The following is a 17,803-nucleotide window of genomic DNA, read 5'->3' on the forward strand; positions in this document are numbered from 1 at the left end:
GGCAGAGGGAAGAAGGTGCAGTGATAAGAGGTCCAGAGGACGGACGGGCCTGTGGAGGAGAGTCACAGGGACAGCTATGGGAAGAAAAAGAGCGGGTTTGTGGGCAGTTTCTCTTAGAGGGACGAGTGGCAGTACGTCGGGGCAGCCCTTCCAAAAGTGGTGGACCCTGGACTGAAATGCTTGGGGAGGTGAGGAAATGAAAGTGGATGTAAGCCACTCTTAGGGAAGGCTCAGTTTTGAAAGGGAGATATGGGGGCAGGAGGCGTGGGACAGAGGCTGGACTGGCAAAGCTGGGCAGAGACATCAGATTCTCTAGTTGAGAAAAAAAAAAAAAAACTAATGGATCAGGTGAAATTCCTGAGACGGCTTCCGTTGAGCTACCCTTTGTTAATTTAACAGGTATGAGAAGGTGCATGAGTGTGGAGAGATGTGTGGCTTGTGGGCAGGAAGGCGAGGGAATTCACTCAAGTATACGCTTTTTGTCAGTGAATAGCAGGGGTCTTGCATGTGCTGGGAGTCTGAAATGTAATGGGGAGGGCTGTAGGGGGTCCTTTAAAGCAACAGACTGGCCCCTGCCCAGTCTACTGTTGCAATTGAGGGCACCTCTGGGGGCAGTCTGAGAAACACAGATGAGAGCTGGTAGCTCTCTTCCTAGTAGAGGGGGTCAGACATTTGCTCATTCCAGCCCCGGCAAGTAGGCACCTCGACCAGGAACAAGGCAGAAGAGTGGACAGAAGCCTCGGGCCACAAGAGTAGCCAGAGTCCATTCCCTCTGCCCCAGGGTGAAATGTGGAGGCACCTAATTTCCAGCCAAAAAGCCAGTAACTGGGCTTTCTAAAGGTTGGCAGTGCAGGGGGGGATAGGAAGTGGTTGTCCAGGCGATTCCCGAGGCTCCTGTGTCCTGTGTGCATGGACTCCAGCAGCGCATCCTTGGGGTTGGCTTCCTCCTGAAGGGTAAGAAGAGAGCCTCCGGTGGACCCATTTCACCCCAATGACCCAGGCTGTTTGTTGGTTTGGGGTGTCGGGTGTGGAGTGTGTGGTGAGCAGAGAAGCTTTGGGGGATAACCTCCATCTCCTCCCTTCACGCCCCTTTCACCAGTGCAGTTCACTCCATCATCACATGAGGCCGAAAGGTGCTTTACTGCAGTGTCTTTATTGCATTACTGGAGCAAGTTGGCCAGACTGTCCCCATTTGGGGAAGGTAAACAAAAAGACCAAAAAAGTATCTCCCTCTCCTTCCCCCCGCCCTCCCCCACAACTGCACAGCAATGTCTGAACACATTTGGTGACAAGAACAATTTGCAAAAGTGGCCTAGGAACTACATTATGAACTGTCCCAACACAAGACACACAGTTGGCTTCCTTGTGAATCAGATACTTTTACATAAACTACATGATTTTTTTTTTTTACTACATCAAAGACAACAGAATAGATTTTTCACAAGTTAACAACGGGGCACCAACATCACATGCTGGAATTTGTAAGGAAACACAGTTGGGTGTCACAAGTGGCTGGACCGAAAGCGAAGATGAGCAGTTGGTGGCAGAGGGAGGGCCCAGTTAGGCCTCTACCCAGACCCTCTGGCTTCTGAGGCCACGGAGTCTCAAAGAGGCCTACTGTGGGATGTCACCTGGCAGCAGAGACCACCTTGGAAAACAGGCATAGCCTAGATCCAGTTCTTGTCCCAAGAGGACCCATGGGGTTGGTTTTGCACCAATAAAAGGGGGAGCTGTGGAAGACATCAGAGGGGGGGGTGTATCAGGAAGCCCTCCACCTTTGCTAGAGTAGTGACAGAACACAGCCAGCACCTATGGCAAGGTACAGGTGAGCATTAAGGAGACCTACAGCCAGTCAGCCTGGCGCTGCCTTCATGCTGATGGGTGGCTTCCCTAGCCGAGAGAACATTCAACGCTTCCTTTAGCTCCCGGGTCTACCTCCACAGTGGACTCTGGTCTTGGTGGGGCTGGGGTAAACATGCCTAGAGAGTGCCTCAGGGCCCAGATCGTGGGACAGGCCCCCGGCAGACTCAGACCTGCTCCCAAGTCTACGGAGCAAAGGAGCTGCATACTGCCTTGATGCATGCACAGCACAGCCCAGTATACACTAGGCTGCCTCTCTGCCATTTCCCACTGGTGTAGGATCGAGCGAGCCATGTGGCAACTGGTCAGAAAATAAATCTTCCAACTTCTTAATGAACCCTGGGCCTTAAATCCCAGAAAGCAATGAACTTAAAACTGAGAAACGGGGGAGAGAAAAAGTAGAAGACTTTAGAGTGGGAAATAAAAGCAGTCCTCCCAGCCAGCCCAAGGGGAAATCAGAGCGGCTTGCCCTCCAGCTGCCCTTCCCAGTGTCTACCAGTCAAGGGCAGACACAAGTCCAACAAAATAGGCATAAACCCTTATTCCCATTTGGGGTATTTTAAAAGACAGGACACACAAAAACTTTAGTACCAGAGAAGAAATGACTTGAACCCAATCTCCATTGTCTAGCTGCTTAAGCAGGTTCAACACCAGGTGCTAGGCCATCCAGGGGTGTCCAGCAGCAGTGAGCATGGCATTGCCCAGAAAACAGTTGGGAATATTACCCTCTGCAAGTCAGATAGAAAGGGTGGCTACCTCTCAGTCAAGAGCTTAAGTCAGAACAGTGACATTGAGGTGGGGCGGTTCATCTGTCTCTCACCCAATCCTGAGATTGCAACTAAACCGAGGAAAAGTCAAAGACACACCTTTCCTTCCGAGCCTCTCACTTATAACTGGTGTTTTTTCCCCAGAGTGTAATCCATGTCTACTTCTACGTCATGGTCCACTCTAGGTCGCAACAGCACGACAGGTGCTCGTTAAAAGCAGTTGTTTTCCTTTCCCCCTAAAACTAGAACTTCCTTCGCCATAATCCTGGAGCTTCAAGCTCCAGACACTGGCTTCCCTGGCTCGGCCAGGCTGCCTGACGATACAGCTTTGTGCTCAAACAGCTGACTTGCTCAGAGACAGATGGATTCTTCTTGTCAAGTGAGTGCTGACTAAAGGGGGTGGGCAGCATGCAGCCTGGAGGGGATGCCTGCTCTTACTCCAACTGCCTAGTTTCACTCAGCCCGAAGGCTGGCTGAAACTACAGCGGGGCAGCAGACGATTCCCAGCCTGAAATTGGGGCCAATGGAGCAGGAAGCAGACTGTGCACATTGTTTTAGTGACTGGATCACAGAAAAAGAAGAAACCCTGCTAGGTGGCTCTTGCTAAGTTTAAACACCAGCCACACTCTGCTCCTGCGAGAGTTTCAGAAACCAGTGAATGGAAGCAAGGAAGTGCATGGGTGATGGGCCCATGGTAGGACCCTCCCCTCCCGAGGACTCTGAGCCCTACCCTGCAGAGGAGGCGGTGATAAATGGAGACCATGTTGATGCTACTGCAGGCCCGCCCTCCCAGCCTGGGGAAGACATGAACGAATGTTGTTCTCTAGGGTTATTTGGTATATTCAAGTCATCTAAACGCACTGGATTGCACCTTTTACTCACACAAACAAGTTACAGAGGTTTCAAACAACAGATCATTCTTTATGCTAAGGAAATACCACAATAGCACCAACTTCATTTTATGATTCAAAGCGCACCATATCTCCACAAAAACACTATTCCTCATCTCTCAGAAAAAAGGCAGGCAGGAGGAACTACACTGACCAATTTTAGTGTTTGTAAAAACTCATATCTTACTTTTCCTTTTCAAGTTTTGGTTTATAAGTGTGCATTTTGATACTAGTGCCACCTTCTCCCATCAGGCATTAGTCCAGCAACAACAATGTTTTGGAGGGATCAGTTTGGTTTATAAACATAATGCTTCTTTAAAGGGAGGAGTTTGGGGCTGCTCAAGCCTAAATTATGTTGACAAGGTTCAGCACCTTCATTGGAAGGTGTCCCCTCCTTGGCTTACATTCTCTCAACAAAGCCCTGAGCCTCCCAGTTTTCCTTTGGTTGTCTTTTCCACCAAATCCCACACCACCACAGAACCAAAACCGCCTTCTTTTATGGGAGGAAGAGGCCTGATGGAGGTCCACATGTACCCTAAGAGAAGCTGCCAGATCAAGACAGAACTCCCAGTGCTCCAGCTGCCCTCCAAGACTGAAAGAGGACCAGGCTTCTTCAGAGGGCTCCAATAAACCCACCCCAAGCCTAATGTGTTCTGCTGAGGTTGCCTGACTAAACAAAACAAAATCCCCAATAACCAACTTTTCAAAAAAAAAAACATCTGCTTCTGGCTTAGTATGTCAGTGCAGCACAGAGCTGAGGTCCAGGGGACTCCATATCCCTCCCTTCCCCCACCCTGGCCGGTGGCTGCTCAGTCTCCACTTCACATTCACATAATCACTTCTTGTGCAAAACAAGCAGTCTACGTAGAAAGAATGCCCTCATAGTCTAATAAAAACGGTAGAAAAAAACGCTAGAGAGCCACCTCTCTCCCCGCCCCCCCTTTATCTGCAGAGCGAGGGCATCTGTGCGTGGACAGGGTAGGTAAGCCTGACGTTGAGGGAGTCGTTGTGCTGAACCAGGGACGTCTGCTGGTAATGGAGCACCAGCTCCTTCAGAGAGCTGTACAGGTTGTAGGGCTCCGCAAAGCCATAGCCTCGAGCAGTGCTGTAGATGACACAGTGCTTCACTTCCCCGTCGGCACTGCAGAGACAGAACACAAACACCACAGGGAAAAGGTGAAGGAGAGAGCCAGAGAGAAATGGCCAAAGTCCAGCAGAGGGCAACTGTTGACACGAGTCAAGATGTTTTCTAGATCAGACAAAACTTACAATATGTTACGATCAACTGTAGGCTTCCCAGCCCCAGATAGAGTCACGGCCACCCAAAGAACCTTTCCCTTCCTGCAAAGGTGGCAAAGCTAGGATGGGTACCTGTGATTAACTACTGGATCTTCCCTGCTGAGTGCATTGGAGAGGAGAACGGATCTAATTTCTTTCAGTCTACAATGCAGTCGTTTTTAATATATTGACAGGTGTGACTGTCACCACTATTTAACTGTGGAATATTGTTGTCACCCTCTAAAAATAACACTCCCTCACGGCCACTCCCCCAATGACCATCAAGCTACTTTATGGCTCAACCTATTGTGGACATTTCATGGAAATGGGATCATAATACCATCATAGATGGTCTGTGTCTGGTTTCTTTCACAATATTTTCAGATCCATTCATGCTGTGGCCTGTATTAATACTTTATTTCTTTTTACAGCTAAGTAATATTCCACTGTAAGGTATAACATATTTTGCTTATCCATTCATCAGCTGAAAGACTGTTAAGAACAAAAGATGTTTGATCTTTTTTACGTGCTATTGAGTTCATTATAAAACTCTTTATAAATTGCTCCTGTCATCTCAACTTTTAAAATTCATTCCTATTCTACTACAAGCTGATTTAGATATTCTTAAAGCACCATGGCTTTTTGCTCTTACACATGGTTTTGTCAAATATCTCGTCCACAAGTGTGATCAAGAGGACAGTAAGAGGTTCCTTAAAAAAAAAAGTCGACCTTCAAGCATTTCCCCCCTCGTTTTAGGAGCCCTATTAGCTTTGCCCAGTAAAGGAGCAGAGTCTCGTTGGCGCTTACGTGAAGCTTATACCCCTTAGGAACTCTTTGGACTTAGTGCACCAGTTATTTTGTGCACCAGTTTTGAATGCCTTTGTCAACTTTGTTCAATTCCTTACATGCTACACTGTAAGAGATTCCAAAGTTTGGTTTGGTTTGGTTTGGTTTGGTTACTTACTTAGGCTGGTTGGTTTTAGCACTCTGAAATCATCTCTTAGATTCTCAGAGTTTACCAAGCAAGCAAGGTCCTGAAAGGGAAATATTTCTGGTGGAGGCTTCACAAAAAAACTTAAAAGCAAATTTGTTGATTTCTGCATCATTTCCATCCCTTTCTTCATTTGACATTTATGTGGGAGCTGCTCATGTGTTTGTCAATTATTTTACCCTTTTCTTTCACAACTGAGTAAATTTCTCTTTTGCAGCACTTAATTACAACTTCTCTAATGTCTCTTCCCTCAGATAATTATCTTGGCAATGTCAAATTTTTCTTTCCGAAGATAAGATCTTGTCCACAGCTGTGAAGGATTAGATTTTTTTGTTGTTTTATACCCCCCAAAGTTAATACATTTTTATAAAAGGTAAGGAATGTATCATCTTATTCTTGAAAACATGACTACCTAGAAAGAAAAAAATGAAAACTATCAACATCACTATATGATAAAATTACCATACTTCAGTAAAATATTTCAGGAAATATATATGAGAACAATATTGTGGCTTTTGTGTACACACTGAATGCGTTAAGGAAATGCTTCTCTATTTTGAGGGCAAAACAAGAAATGTGAAGGGAAGACTTTCAAGTGGATTTTAAAAATTGTAATAATGTTATCAAAATTACAAACAGCTAAAGTGAAAACTTCAAACTGAAGGAGAAAAGTAAAACCTCTTAAGAGGGCAAACATATTTTACTAGCTTTTCATGAAAATAAATAAATTTTTAGTATTTATCTTCTTCCAAACTTATGGATATTGTTTTTTCTCTGAGAAAAAAAATTTACAGGCAAAATAAAAATTCCAAATACACAAGGAAAAAATGTGAAGAGATCTCCCAGCTCAGCAGTGATACACTCACACAGAGGAAGGATGCAGAAGAAAGTGGAAGACAGATTGTCCGTCTCTCTCTCAATTGTAGTTTAGGTGGAAGTGTAGACTCGGGTATTTCTTGGAACGGTTTCTGGCTTTAACATCTGAACTTCCTCATATTTCAGTTGCAATGCCATTGACTTTTTAATTCCATCATGTCTAGAAAGCTCTGGCTTTCAGAGAATTCTTGATCAAGCTAAAGTTATTGTTTCGGTGGAAAAGATTTGAGTTGTCCTTCTCTGACAGGTTTCTGCTTTACACAGACCAGGTTTTACTGCATGATTTGAAAAAGACATTCTCCCATTCTGTGGGCTGTCCTTTCACTTGCCTGACAGTATTTTTGTTTAAAGTTTTATATTGTTGTTTTTTTGAGTATACAGTGAGTGAGACCGTGTCCACGTGTACAACTGCGTGACACTGATTGCATTCTTTGAGTTGTACAACCCATTTCACTCTCCTTTTCTAAAGTGGTTCTTCCCTCATTCACAAAAACACACAACACACTTCCCCTAAGATTCCTGTATCTAATCTCTTGAGTTACGGCTGCTAATTTGAACTCATTTTCCTACAAACTTCTTGGAGCCCCACCACATCCGATTCTCATTATTCCTGTTGTTCCAGGTGACTACAGACCAATAGTGGGCACTGGACCACCACTTGCAAGCTTTTAAGACCCCAAGCAGTCACCACCTAGGAGGTAGAATGGAAACACTAAACAGGGTCTTTGGTCAATTAATTGGGGTGCCGCATGAACAATGACCCTACAAACCCCCAAACCAAGGAACCAAATCTCATGTGGTATTTGGCTGCACATCAGCAGCTTCAGAAGCTACCATTATCCACTCCACCCCCCCATTGGGGGGTCTTGTTGTTTCATAAAGTTCATGGAAAGATGGAATTAAAAGAATGGAATTTCCCCACAAACTCTTTGAAGTTCCTTTGCATCTGTCACATGACTTTTGCTAATTCAACTTTTTGCAAGCATACAACAAACTGACAGCAGTTACTGAGCTCTGCAGCGACTGTACTCTTAACGCAATTTTTCCCATCACTGCTAATTCCACCCCAACCCCCACCCCGAATAACCAGTAATTTATTTTGGTCTTTATATTTGCTTTTTCTTTTTGTAGTTATCTTTTTATATGCGTGAGGTCACACACTCTTTGGCTGTAACTCATTTAATTCACTCAGCATAATGTCTTCAGCTCCATTCAGTGTGGAATGTATCAAAACTTCATCTTATCCTCCTGGCTGAGTTGTATCCATGGTGTGTAGGTAACAGACTTGGTTTATCCAGTCACTACTGAGGGGCACTGAAGGTATCTCCACCTTTGTACTGCAAGGAATGCACTCAACTGCCATGGAGTCAGTGCTGCCTCACAGCGCCCCCTGTGGGGTTCCAAGACTAACTGTTTACAGGAGTAGGAAGCCCAGTCTCTCCCTCTGAACTGCTGGTGGTTTTGAACCGCAAACCATGGGGATTGGATCATAGGTCAATGCATAACCACTGTTATCAGCGGTGGCATGGCAAATCTTTTTCTGACGGTATTTTTTAAGCATAAAAGCTTTATATTTAACAAACTCCAATTTTCTTGCTGTGACTTTGTTTCAAACTCAAGAAGCCATTGCATAATCTGAGGTCATGACAATGTAAACTTACAGTGTTCTTCTAAGCGTGTTTCAAGCTTTGATAGTCATGGCTATGGTACATTTGAGTCTCTCTTCCCTTGGATATGGTATAAGGTAGGAGTCGCTCTAATTCATTCAAGCGTTCTTTCACCTTCAGTTTTTCCTGTCACCCAGCATCATTTGTTGGAGAGATTGTTTTTCACCTCACTGTGCTCTTTTGGCACCCTTGTTGAAAACCAGTGGACTATAAATGTTTATCAACTTTCCATTGTATTCACTGATGTGTCTTTCCTTATGCCAGTATGCCACACATTTCTATAATTTTATATTGTTTTGAAATTAAGACATATACTGAGTTCTCTGACCTTTTGGAAAAAACCCTCCCCTCAGTGTTGTTTTGGCAATTCTGGGTCCCCTACATTTTCATAAGAGTTTAGGACCAGCTTGTCTATTTTGGGGGTGGGGGTAGTATGTTAAAATTTACACTGAATCTGTAGTTCAATTTGGGGAGTAATATCATCAAAACCTTGTTCATTCTTCTGCTTCCTGGATTCACAGTGTCTTTCCACTTATGTCGACCAGCTGACTCCAGCCTCCAGTGGCCCACGTGAGTCAGAGCGGAACTGTGCTCCTTGGGGCTTCCATGGCTCATTTGTCCAAACGGACCCTTTCTGTGTCGGCTCACACCGTCCAGTATGATGTTGAACAGAAGTAGTTCTGTTCCTGGCATTAGGAAAACAAAATTCTGTCTTTCATTACTAAGCATGGTGTTAGCAGTGGAGTTTTCAGGAATGCCCTTCCTCAGATGGAGGACGCTCCATTCCATTCATAGCTGTTTAGTGTTTCTATTGGGAAAGAGTGTTGGATTTTGTCGAATCCTTTTTATGTATCTATTGAGATGATCAAGGTAGTGTAGTGATTACGCACTGGGCTGCTAACCTTGACGTCAGCAGTTCCAAACCACAACTGCTACATGGGAGAAAGATGACGTTTCCTACTCCTGTAGTTAGCCTTGAACACCCACTCTGGCAGTTTTACATGTCCTATAGGTTTCTATGAATTGAAATTGACTTGATGGGCCTGAGTTTTTGGGGTTTTTTAATTGAGATGATCATGTGTTTTTTTTCCCTTCATTCTATAATTGACTGATTTCACTGAACCAATCTCACATATCTGGGATAAATCCTACTTGGTCATAATGTATATACTCTTTAGATATTGCTGTCTTGGTTTGCTGGTGTTTTGCTAAGGATTTTTGCATCAATATTCATAAAGGGCATTGGTCTACAGCAGCAGTTCTCAACCTGTGGGTCGCGACCCGTGGGGGAGGTCGAATGACCAACTTGCACAAGGCTCGCCCAATTCATAACAGTAGCAAAATTATAGTTATGAGGTAGCAACAAACATAATTTTATGGTCGGGGGGGGGGGTCACCACAACATGAAGAACTATATTCAAGGGTTGCAGCATTAGGAAAGTTGATAACCACTGGCAGTTTTAGGATGTCTCTTTTTTTCTGGTTTTGGTATCCTGGTCATACTGGTCTTATAAAATGAGTTTTAGTGTTACATCCTTTTCTGTTTTTCTGAAGAGTTTGTGAGGGCATGGTGTCCATTTTTTAAACATTTGGTAGAATTCATCAGTGAAGTCATCTGGGCCGGGGCTTTTCTTTGTAGGGTTTTTTAAAATTAATAATTCAACTTTTGCTATGCTTCCAGATTTTCTGTTTCTGCTTGAGTCAGTTTCAGTAGTATGTCCTCCTAGAAATTTGTCCACATAATCTAGGTTAAATAACTTGTTGGCGCACATAGTATTCCCTTTTCTCTTTCCATTTCTATAGCATTGTTAATACTGCCTCCTCTTCATCCTGAATTTAGTCACTTGAGTCTTGTTTTCTTGATCAAGGTAGTAAATGTCATTTTACTCATCTTTTCTGAGAATCAACTTTTAGTTTCATTGATTTTTCTCTATTGTTTTACTTTTATTTTGCTTATTTCTACTTGAATCTTTATATAATTTCCTTCTTTTTGCTTGCTTTGGGTTTAATTTGCTCTTCCGTTTCTAGATTTAAAAAAAAATCATTTTATTGGGGCTCATACAACTCTTATCACAATCCACACGTATATCAATTGTGTAAAGCACACTTATGCATTCGTTGCCCTCATCTTTCTCAAAAATCGCTTTCCGTTGGGCTCCTGGAATCAGCTCATTTTCCTCCCCGCCCCCCTTTTCTAGATTTTTATGGTAGAAGGTTAGGTAAGCAACTCTAGATCTTTGTTTTATAGCTATAAATTTCCTTCTAGCTGCATTCTAAAAATGAGGCTTCCAAGAAGTCTGAGGAACCCAAAGGGCAGTTCCACCTTTCCTCACAGGGCTGCTAAGAGTCTAAATGGACTCAACAGCAGTGAGTTTGAAGTTATGTTTCATCTATTTTGATATGTTTCAGTTGTCACTCAAAATATTTTCTAATTTCCCTTGTTCTTTTTTTGCTCATTGATTATTTACAAATGTATTTTTCCCACATTTGTCAATCTCTTTGCTACATTCCACTGTGTTTAGAAAACATACTTTGTATAATTCCAATCCTTTTAATTTCTTGAAATTTGCTTTATGGCCTAACCTATGGTCTATACTAAGGTTCGTGTATACTTGGGAAGTCAGCATATCACGGAATATTCTATAGATGTTTGTTAGGACTACTGCCTTAGAGTGGTAGTATTGTCCAAGTCTTCTGTTTCCTTGTCTAGTTGTATTATATATAATCCAATTTCTTATCTCAAACGGCAACACCAGTAAGTATCACAGATCAAGCTATTAAAACACATGGATTGCTGGATGTTTACAGCCAGAGTAGGCTCTGAAGTTCAACAACTTTCTCTTACACTTCCTGTTATTAAAGAATTTAAGATTTTAAAAAATGCATGTCATGACCTACTACTACATGATCATTTTAATTTTGCTGTGTTTTGTAAAAAGGTAATTTATTCAATTTTATTTATTTTCCTACTTCAGCAAATGTTCTATGTGTTCTGGGAAGGTCCCTGTAGCTGGATTCTTCTAGCCAGTGTGACTGGCAAACAAGGAAGAGATTCCTGAAGCCAGCTTCTCCAACTTCTAACCATCCTCCAAGTGGTATTCTGTACTCACTTCCAATACAATCGGCAAATGCAGTTGGTTTGCCTACCCAAGGGTTATCCACACTGCTGTGGACTTGAGTTTGGTTAAGCCCATGACAAGGAAGGAAAATTAAAGAGTTCAGTTATCTCAATATTCAAATGAACACAGTTCAGGGATTGACTGCACTGCTGGACAATACATTCCGCCATCAGGTCCATCACTGACCGACTGCTACCCAAACACCCGAGAGATCAATGCACTGGGATTGCTGCCTTTCTTTATTAATTACTCTTAAAATAGCCAAAATCCTTACCAAAATAGCCTATCCTGGCATCTTCATTCAGATAACTTGATAAGCCCAGGTTAAAAAAAGAGAAAGATTTCAAGTACTTCTAGCTTTAGCTATCTGACTGAGGCAAGGTTAGTGGCCCAGCTTTTGAATTTTCATCAAAATAATTTTTTCAGAGTCACAGATCACCTTAAGGCAAACATACCCACATTTTCTCTCGCTACCTCAATACTACTTAATACAAAATTGGGATAGAGTTTTCCTTCTATTTAATTGTAACTCACTGCCATCGAGTTGACTGAGCCTCACGGTGAACCCTTCAGAGTAGGTAGCACTGAGGGTTTCTGAGACAGTACCTCTTTCTGAGAAGCAATGTCTTTATCCCATGGCGCCACTTGTTGCTTCAGACTGTTGAGCCTGTGGTTAGCAGCCCGATGCACAACCACTTCACCGCCAGGATGCCCACTTAATTAAGCCTTCCCCACTCTGAGAGTGGGGACCAAAGTATGCAGATCAATTCCAGGTATCACTTTACTGTTTATAAACAGCATTAAAAAGTAAACAATAATTTATAAATTATCAAGGGTTTGTGAGGGAGGGAGGGAAGGGGAAGGGAACAAATGAGGAGCTGAAGTAGAAAGAAAATGTTTTGAGAATGATGAGGGCAACAAATGTACAAATGTGCTTGACATGGTGGATGTATGTATGGATTGTGGTAACAGTTGTATGAGCCCCCAATAAAATGATTGAAAAACAAAACAAAACAAAAAAGACAACACAGAACTAGCAACACTATGCCCAATCGGCTGCACCATGTAAATTTAAATGCCCAAGATTATTGTAGACATCAGTTCTCCTAGAACAACCAACTCTCCTCTTTGTAGAAGTAGAAATGGTTCACACCATGAGCCCTCATTATACTGTTACTACTGTACTTGAACTAATTTGATCTGAATTTTATGAGGTGGGCTTTCTAGAAATCAACACAGAAGTTTTCAAAAGGTCATACTCCAAGAGAAGACTTACACCACAGAGCAAGCATAGCATCCTTTCTTGCTACTCTCTCGAATTAAAAATGCACCATCAGGTTTTCCATAAAGCAAGTCCTCTGCTTGTATTCGATTAATATCCTCAACAAACCAGGTTTTCTCATCATAATGGGGCAGGGTCTCATCTTCCTCATTCATAAAATAGTTCCTAAAAATGAATGTTAAAATATAATTTTAACAATCAGGTTACTTATTTCTAAAAGCAAATTCATAATAAAGCTCCCATCTAAATCTTTAACCAGAATAAGAACAACATTAAATTGTAATTTGTTTTGAGCTTTTTTTTTTAAGAACGCCATTGCTTGTTGATGGTGTAAAGTACTGAATTCCCATGTCCCACCCAATTAATTGAAATATGAAAGTCTGTGTGCTGGTTCACACAGGTTTGTGTGATTGAATTCAAGAGCCTATAGGGTACTCTACAGGCAGTTCTGCTTAAAAGAGAGACAACGTTCTGGATTCAGTGTCTCAAGTGACAAAGAGAACTAGTCTTTAGCATGTATAAAGAAGGCCCGGACCCCGAATAAAATGATTTTTTTAAAAGGCCCAGGCCTCATGGTGGGAACCAAGCCCTCTGACAGGAGGTACAGAGAGAACGTACTCATCAGCATCCTCATTCTTGATTCCTAGCCAGGCATTCAGACGCTTCTGTCTCACTCCTTTGTGATTGAGCCATCTGCCGGGAGGAAGACAACAGTGTCAGTAGCTGTACAAAATCTGCCGGACAAAGTAGTCACACTTCCGCCAACCAAACTCCCAGAGTCCAGGAGCCCCTCCCCTGGCAAAACTCCAAAAAAGCAGCCAGAGATTTCCCTGAATTCATCTCCATGCTTTCCTTCAATTAGTTGCTTTTAATTATTCTCTGCTGTGAAAAGGAATAGAGCTACTTGAAATGAGCTACTTCTCTCACTTTGCATTTTCCATTTTTAGAAGGATGTATTACTACAAACAGACATGCACTCATACACAGACCATTTATTTTTGGAATCAAACATTCAATCTCTGCTAAACCAGAAGGCCTTATTCCTGTGTGGCCTCTGGCATTGAATTTAAAATTAAAAAACAGAAATTCAAGGTTGACGTTTACCTAGACAAGCCACAAGAAATTCAAGGTGGCAATCTAGGTATTTAATATCACTTTTACTTCATTGTCATGCAAATGACAGTATCTTCAAATGTACTAATGTCTAATTTGGAAAATGGTAACAACTCGCATCCTTCATTTTGAGACAGCCAATGGTCTACAGAGTGGAGCATAAAGTACATCCAACATCACCCCAACAAGGCTCTTGGCCAGTTAGAGCTCATCTCAAACATCATCCCCTCAGTGAGAGCTCCCAAGACCACCCCCTAAAAACACTCTACACTTTACCTTATTTTCTAATGGTCATACCTTTCTCTGTGCCTGAATGAGTTATCCTAGCACTGTACTTGTTTGTCTCCTGTCGTAAAGAAGGGTCTGTTCTGCTTATTGCCATGCTTCCAGTGCTTCAAACAGTGTCAGCAGATAGTACACATTTAATAAATAAAGAGTAAATATTTGCTGGCTAGCTGCCTTTAACAAAATCTTCACAACTCTGAAGTATTCGGGGATATCTTACCTCTCTTTCTGTTCTCAAGTACACTAAGTAACTTGGCATCATACCTAATTTTAAAGTTCTTATAGATTCCACAAATAGCCTGGATCTTATATTTTACTGTTAGTGAAGGTGGAAGCCGGTTAACAGGTGACCTTTTATAGAAATGACTTAGTAACAAATCTACTACTACAAGCCTTGTAACACTTGCCATGAGCAGGGCAGAGGCCAAGGGGCTACTTGGTAAGGAGGTCAAGGGTCAATGACAGATGTGCCTGCTGGCAGGGCTGAGAAGAGGCACTTGCAGGCACTTGCTTTCTGATACTGACTTCTTGTAACCTGTTAACTTCTCTAATAAACCCCACATAGTGAGTAGTCTGTGAGTTCCCTGTGACCAGCATAGAAGCAGGGTGCTGTGGGCAGGAAGGTTGGTGTCAGAATCAGGTTAAGAAGGTGAGGCGGGAGGCAGAGGTAGCATCCATGGGCAGATAAGGAGGTAGATTCTCCTTCCCTATGTAGCTGGAGCAGGTCAAATGGGGCCAACACTATTTCCTCAGCTGCCTAACTTTTAAACATGATTTGACAAGCTAAATACAAACATGTACATATGTAAATATATTTGTGATTATGGGGGAAATAGACCTATGTACATATATTTATAGGTTCAGTAGTAGGGTAGCAGGTAGACATTGGGCCTCCTCGTGCACATTCTCTCAATACAATAGCACCTTGCCCAGCTAAACGGTCATTCCATGATACCCACCTTCCCGACATGATCACTGAAGACAAACATGTGCATAAGCAAACGTGGTGAAGAAAGCTGATGGTACCCAGCTATCAAAAAGATATAGCGTCTGGGGTCTTAAAGGCTTGAAGGCAAACAAGCGGCCATCTAGCCCAGAAGCAACAAAGCCCACAGAGAAGAAGTACACAGCCTAAGTGAATACAAGGTGTTGAACAGACCAGGTAGCAGACACCAAGGAACAAAAACCATCATTGTGTGATCACCTCCCTCACATAAATGCTGAAGATGAATGTGTGCATAAGTAAATGTGGTAACGAAGGCTGATGGTGCCCGGCTATTGAGAGATATAGCGTCTGGGGTCTTAAAGCCTTGAAAGTAAACAAGCGGCCATCTAGCCCAGAAGCAACAAAGCCCACATGGAAGCAGCACACCAACATGTGTGATCATGAAGGGCCAAGGGGACCAGGTTTCAAACAACAAAGGCAGGGGGGGAAAAATCACATCACCGTGATGAGGGGAGTGCGTGATGGGGATCCAATGTCCATCTGTAGACAACTGAACACCCCTTGCAGAATGGTAGTGGGGAAGAGATGAGTCACTCAGGGTTCAGTGTAGCAACAATGAAACTCAAAACCTTCCTCTAGTTCTTGAACGCTTCCTTCCCCCCAATTATCATGATCCCAATTCTGCCTTGTGGACCTGTAGATACAGTAGGGATCTGGAAACACAGGGAATCTGGGACAAATGAACCCCTCAGGACCAGTGGTGAGAGTGGTGACTCCAGGAGGGAAGTGGGTGTAGAAACGGAGAACCAATCTCGGGGATCTACGTGTAACCTCCTCTCTGGGGGATGGGCAATGGGAAGGTGGGTGAGGGGAGACGCCGGGCAGTGTAAGATAAAATAAAATAATAATTTATAAGCTATTAAGGGTTCATAGGGGAGGGGGAGAGGGGAAGGGGGAACAAAAAGGAAAATGAGCTGATTCAAGGAACCCAAGTGGAAGGCGAATTTTGAGAATGATGAGGGCAACGAATGTATAAGGGTGCTTTACTCAATTGATGTATATATGGATTGTGATAAGAAGTGTATGAGTCCCAATAAAATGAATTATTAAATTAAAAAAATAAAAGCTAAAATTATTTTGGTAAATATGTTGATTCTTACCTATTAATAATGTCCAAGTCATATCTAAAGTCATTACATCCTAGAAAACCCAAATTGAGGCATGACATCAAAAGATCTGACTATCAGTTCTAATTCTATTACTAATTATGTGGTCTTGGACCTCTTTCTGTATCTCAGTTTTCTTTTTGGGAAAATACTATTCCTAAAGCTGACATTGAAGTTATTTTAAGAAGGAGCGAAAAGCTCATTATGGCATGTCCTTTCCTAGCCCACATCCCAGGTAAGTGATGGAAAACGTAAGGTGTTAGCTGGCCTTACCACTCACCTAAAAACCACAGCTGCTGCTGAGGCCATCTGACTCACAGTGACCCCACCCAAGTCGGAGGAGAACTGTGCTCTGTTGGGTTTTTAATGGCTGGTTTTTCTAAGCAGACCACCAGGCATTTCTTTCAAGGCACCTCTCTGGATGGACTTGAACTTCCAGCCCTTGTTAGTTGTTGATTACATTAACCATTTATGCCACCTCAGGAACCCCTACAACCCAACTTCTACCTTCTAGGATTAGCTACTGTTTGGGTCCAAAAAGAAGGTTAAACTAGAAAGCTACTAAGATGAGGAAATAGTAGCTAAGCTATTAGAGGAGAGCTCAGCTTCCCTCCAAACCCAACCCACTGCCATCAAGTCAATTCCCACTCAGTGACCCTATAGGTCAGGGTTTCCGAGACAGTAACTTCAAAGCAATAGACAGCCTCATATTCCTCCCATGGAGCAGCTGGTGATTTAGAACTGCTGACCTTGAGGTTAGCAGCCAAGATATCATCACTATGCCACCAGTGCTCCTCTTAAGTGTCTGTAGAGCCAGGCTAAAGTATGAAATGGGGTGGCCCGGGTACAGGGCATTGTGGATGTGGGACAGTGAGGCAGTTATATAATCTGTTGTCAATGTGAGAGTGTTAAGAGTTAAGGGGTGAAGTTTAGCCTGTCAATCAGGTCACAGCTGGATGACCTCATTTGGAGGCACAAAGCTCTTTCTTATACACATATGCGTGTCTATGAATTTGTTTCTCTAGTCAACCCAGACTAACAGACAGCATAACTTCAGAACACAGAGTTGTTGCTGGCTACTGAAGCAACGGTTACTGGGAAGAACACCTCTCAATTGTCTGGAATATTGGTATTAACCAGGTAACAGGACTCAAGGAAGAGGGGCAGAGGCAGCATTTAATTAAGGTGGTCACAAAGGAAAAGGGACTTTGTATTCTTCTAGATTCCTAACACCATTTTGAGTGTGTTCTTCCAAGGTACCTCTGGTAGATTCAAACTTCTAACCTTCTGATTAGCAGTCTAGTGTGTTACATTGCAACGCCCAAGGACATGTATGAATAGGAGGTAGGAATAGTTCTCAATAATAATTAAGATTAAGTATCTCAGATAAAAAGACAATAAAAAATAAACTCTAGTTGAAAGAAAAACAAAAATTCAACTTGTCTTACATCATGCTATGTGTGCATAATTTTACACTTCCTCTGTAATGGTAAAATTAGATAATATGAGAATATACACTCTAAAAGAAAAATCAATTATAAAATTCAGAGTTATAATAGCTAA

At 42.7% G+C, this 17,803-nt stretch overlaps 1 protein-coding gene across 1 annotated transcript in view; it reads right to left on the minus strand.

The window, feature by feature from the left end:
- Positions 1-1,139: 1,139 nt before the first annotated feature.
- The window catches only part of PIK3R3 (phosphoinositide-3-kinase regulatory subunit 3), a 111,403-nt gene continuing 94,739 nt past the window's right edge, over positions 1,140-17,803 (minus strand). The window contains exons 8-10 of the mRNA XM_075555676.1: positions 13,349-13,423; positions 12,725-12,895; positions 1,140-4,658 (exon numbers count right to left, since the gene is read on the minus strand). Of these exons, the coding sequence (XP_075411791.1) occupies positions 4,460-4,658; positions 12,725-12,895; positions 13,349-13,423 (445 nt within the window). The 3' untranslated portion in view covers positions 1,140-4,459. The remainder of the gene's footprint in view (positions 4,659-12,724; positions 12,896-13,348; positions 13,424-17,803) is intronic.

Source organism: Tenrec ecaudatus, chromosome 1 (genome assembly GCF_050624435.1).
Source record: "Tenrec ecaudatus isolate mTenEca1 chromosome 1, mTenEca1.hap1, whole genome shotgun sequence".
Lineage (NCBI taxonomy): Eukaryota > Metazoa > Chordata > Mammalia > Afrosoricida > Tenrecidae > Tenrec > Tenrec ecaudatus.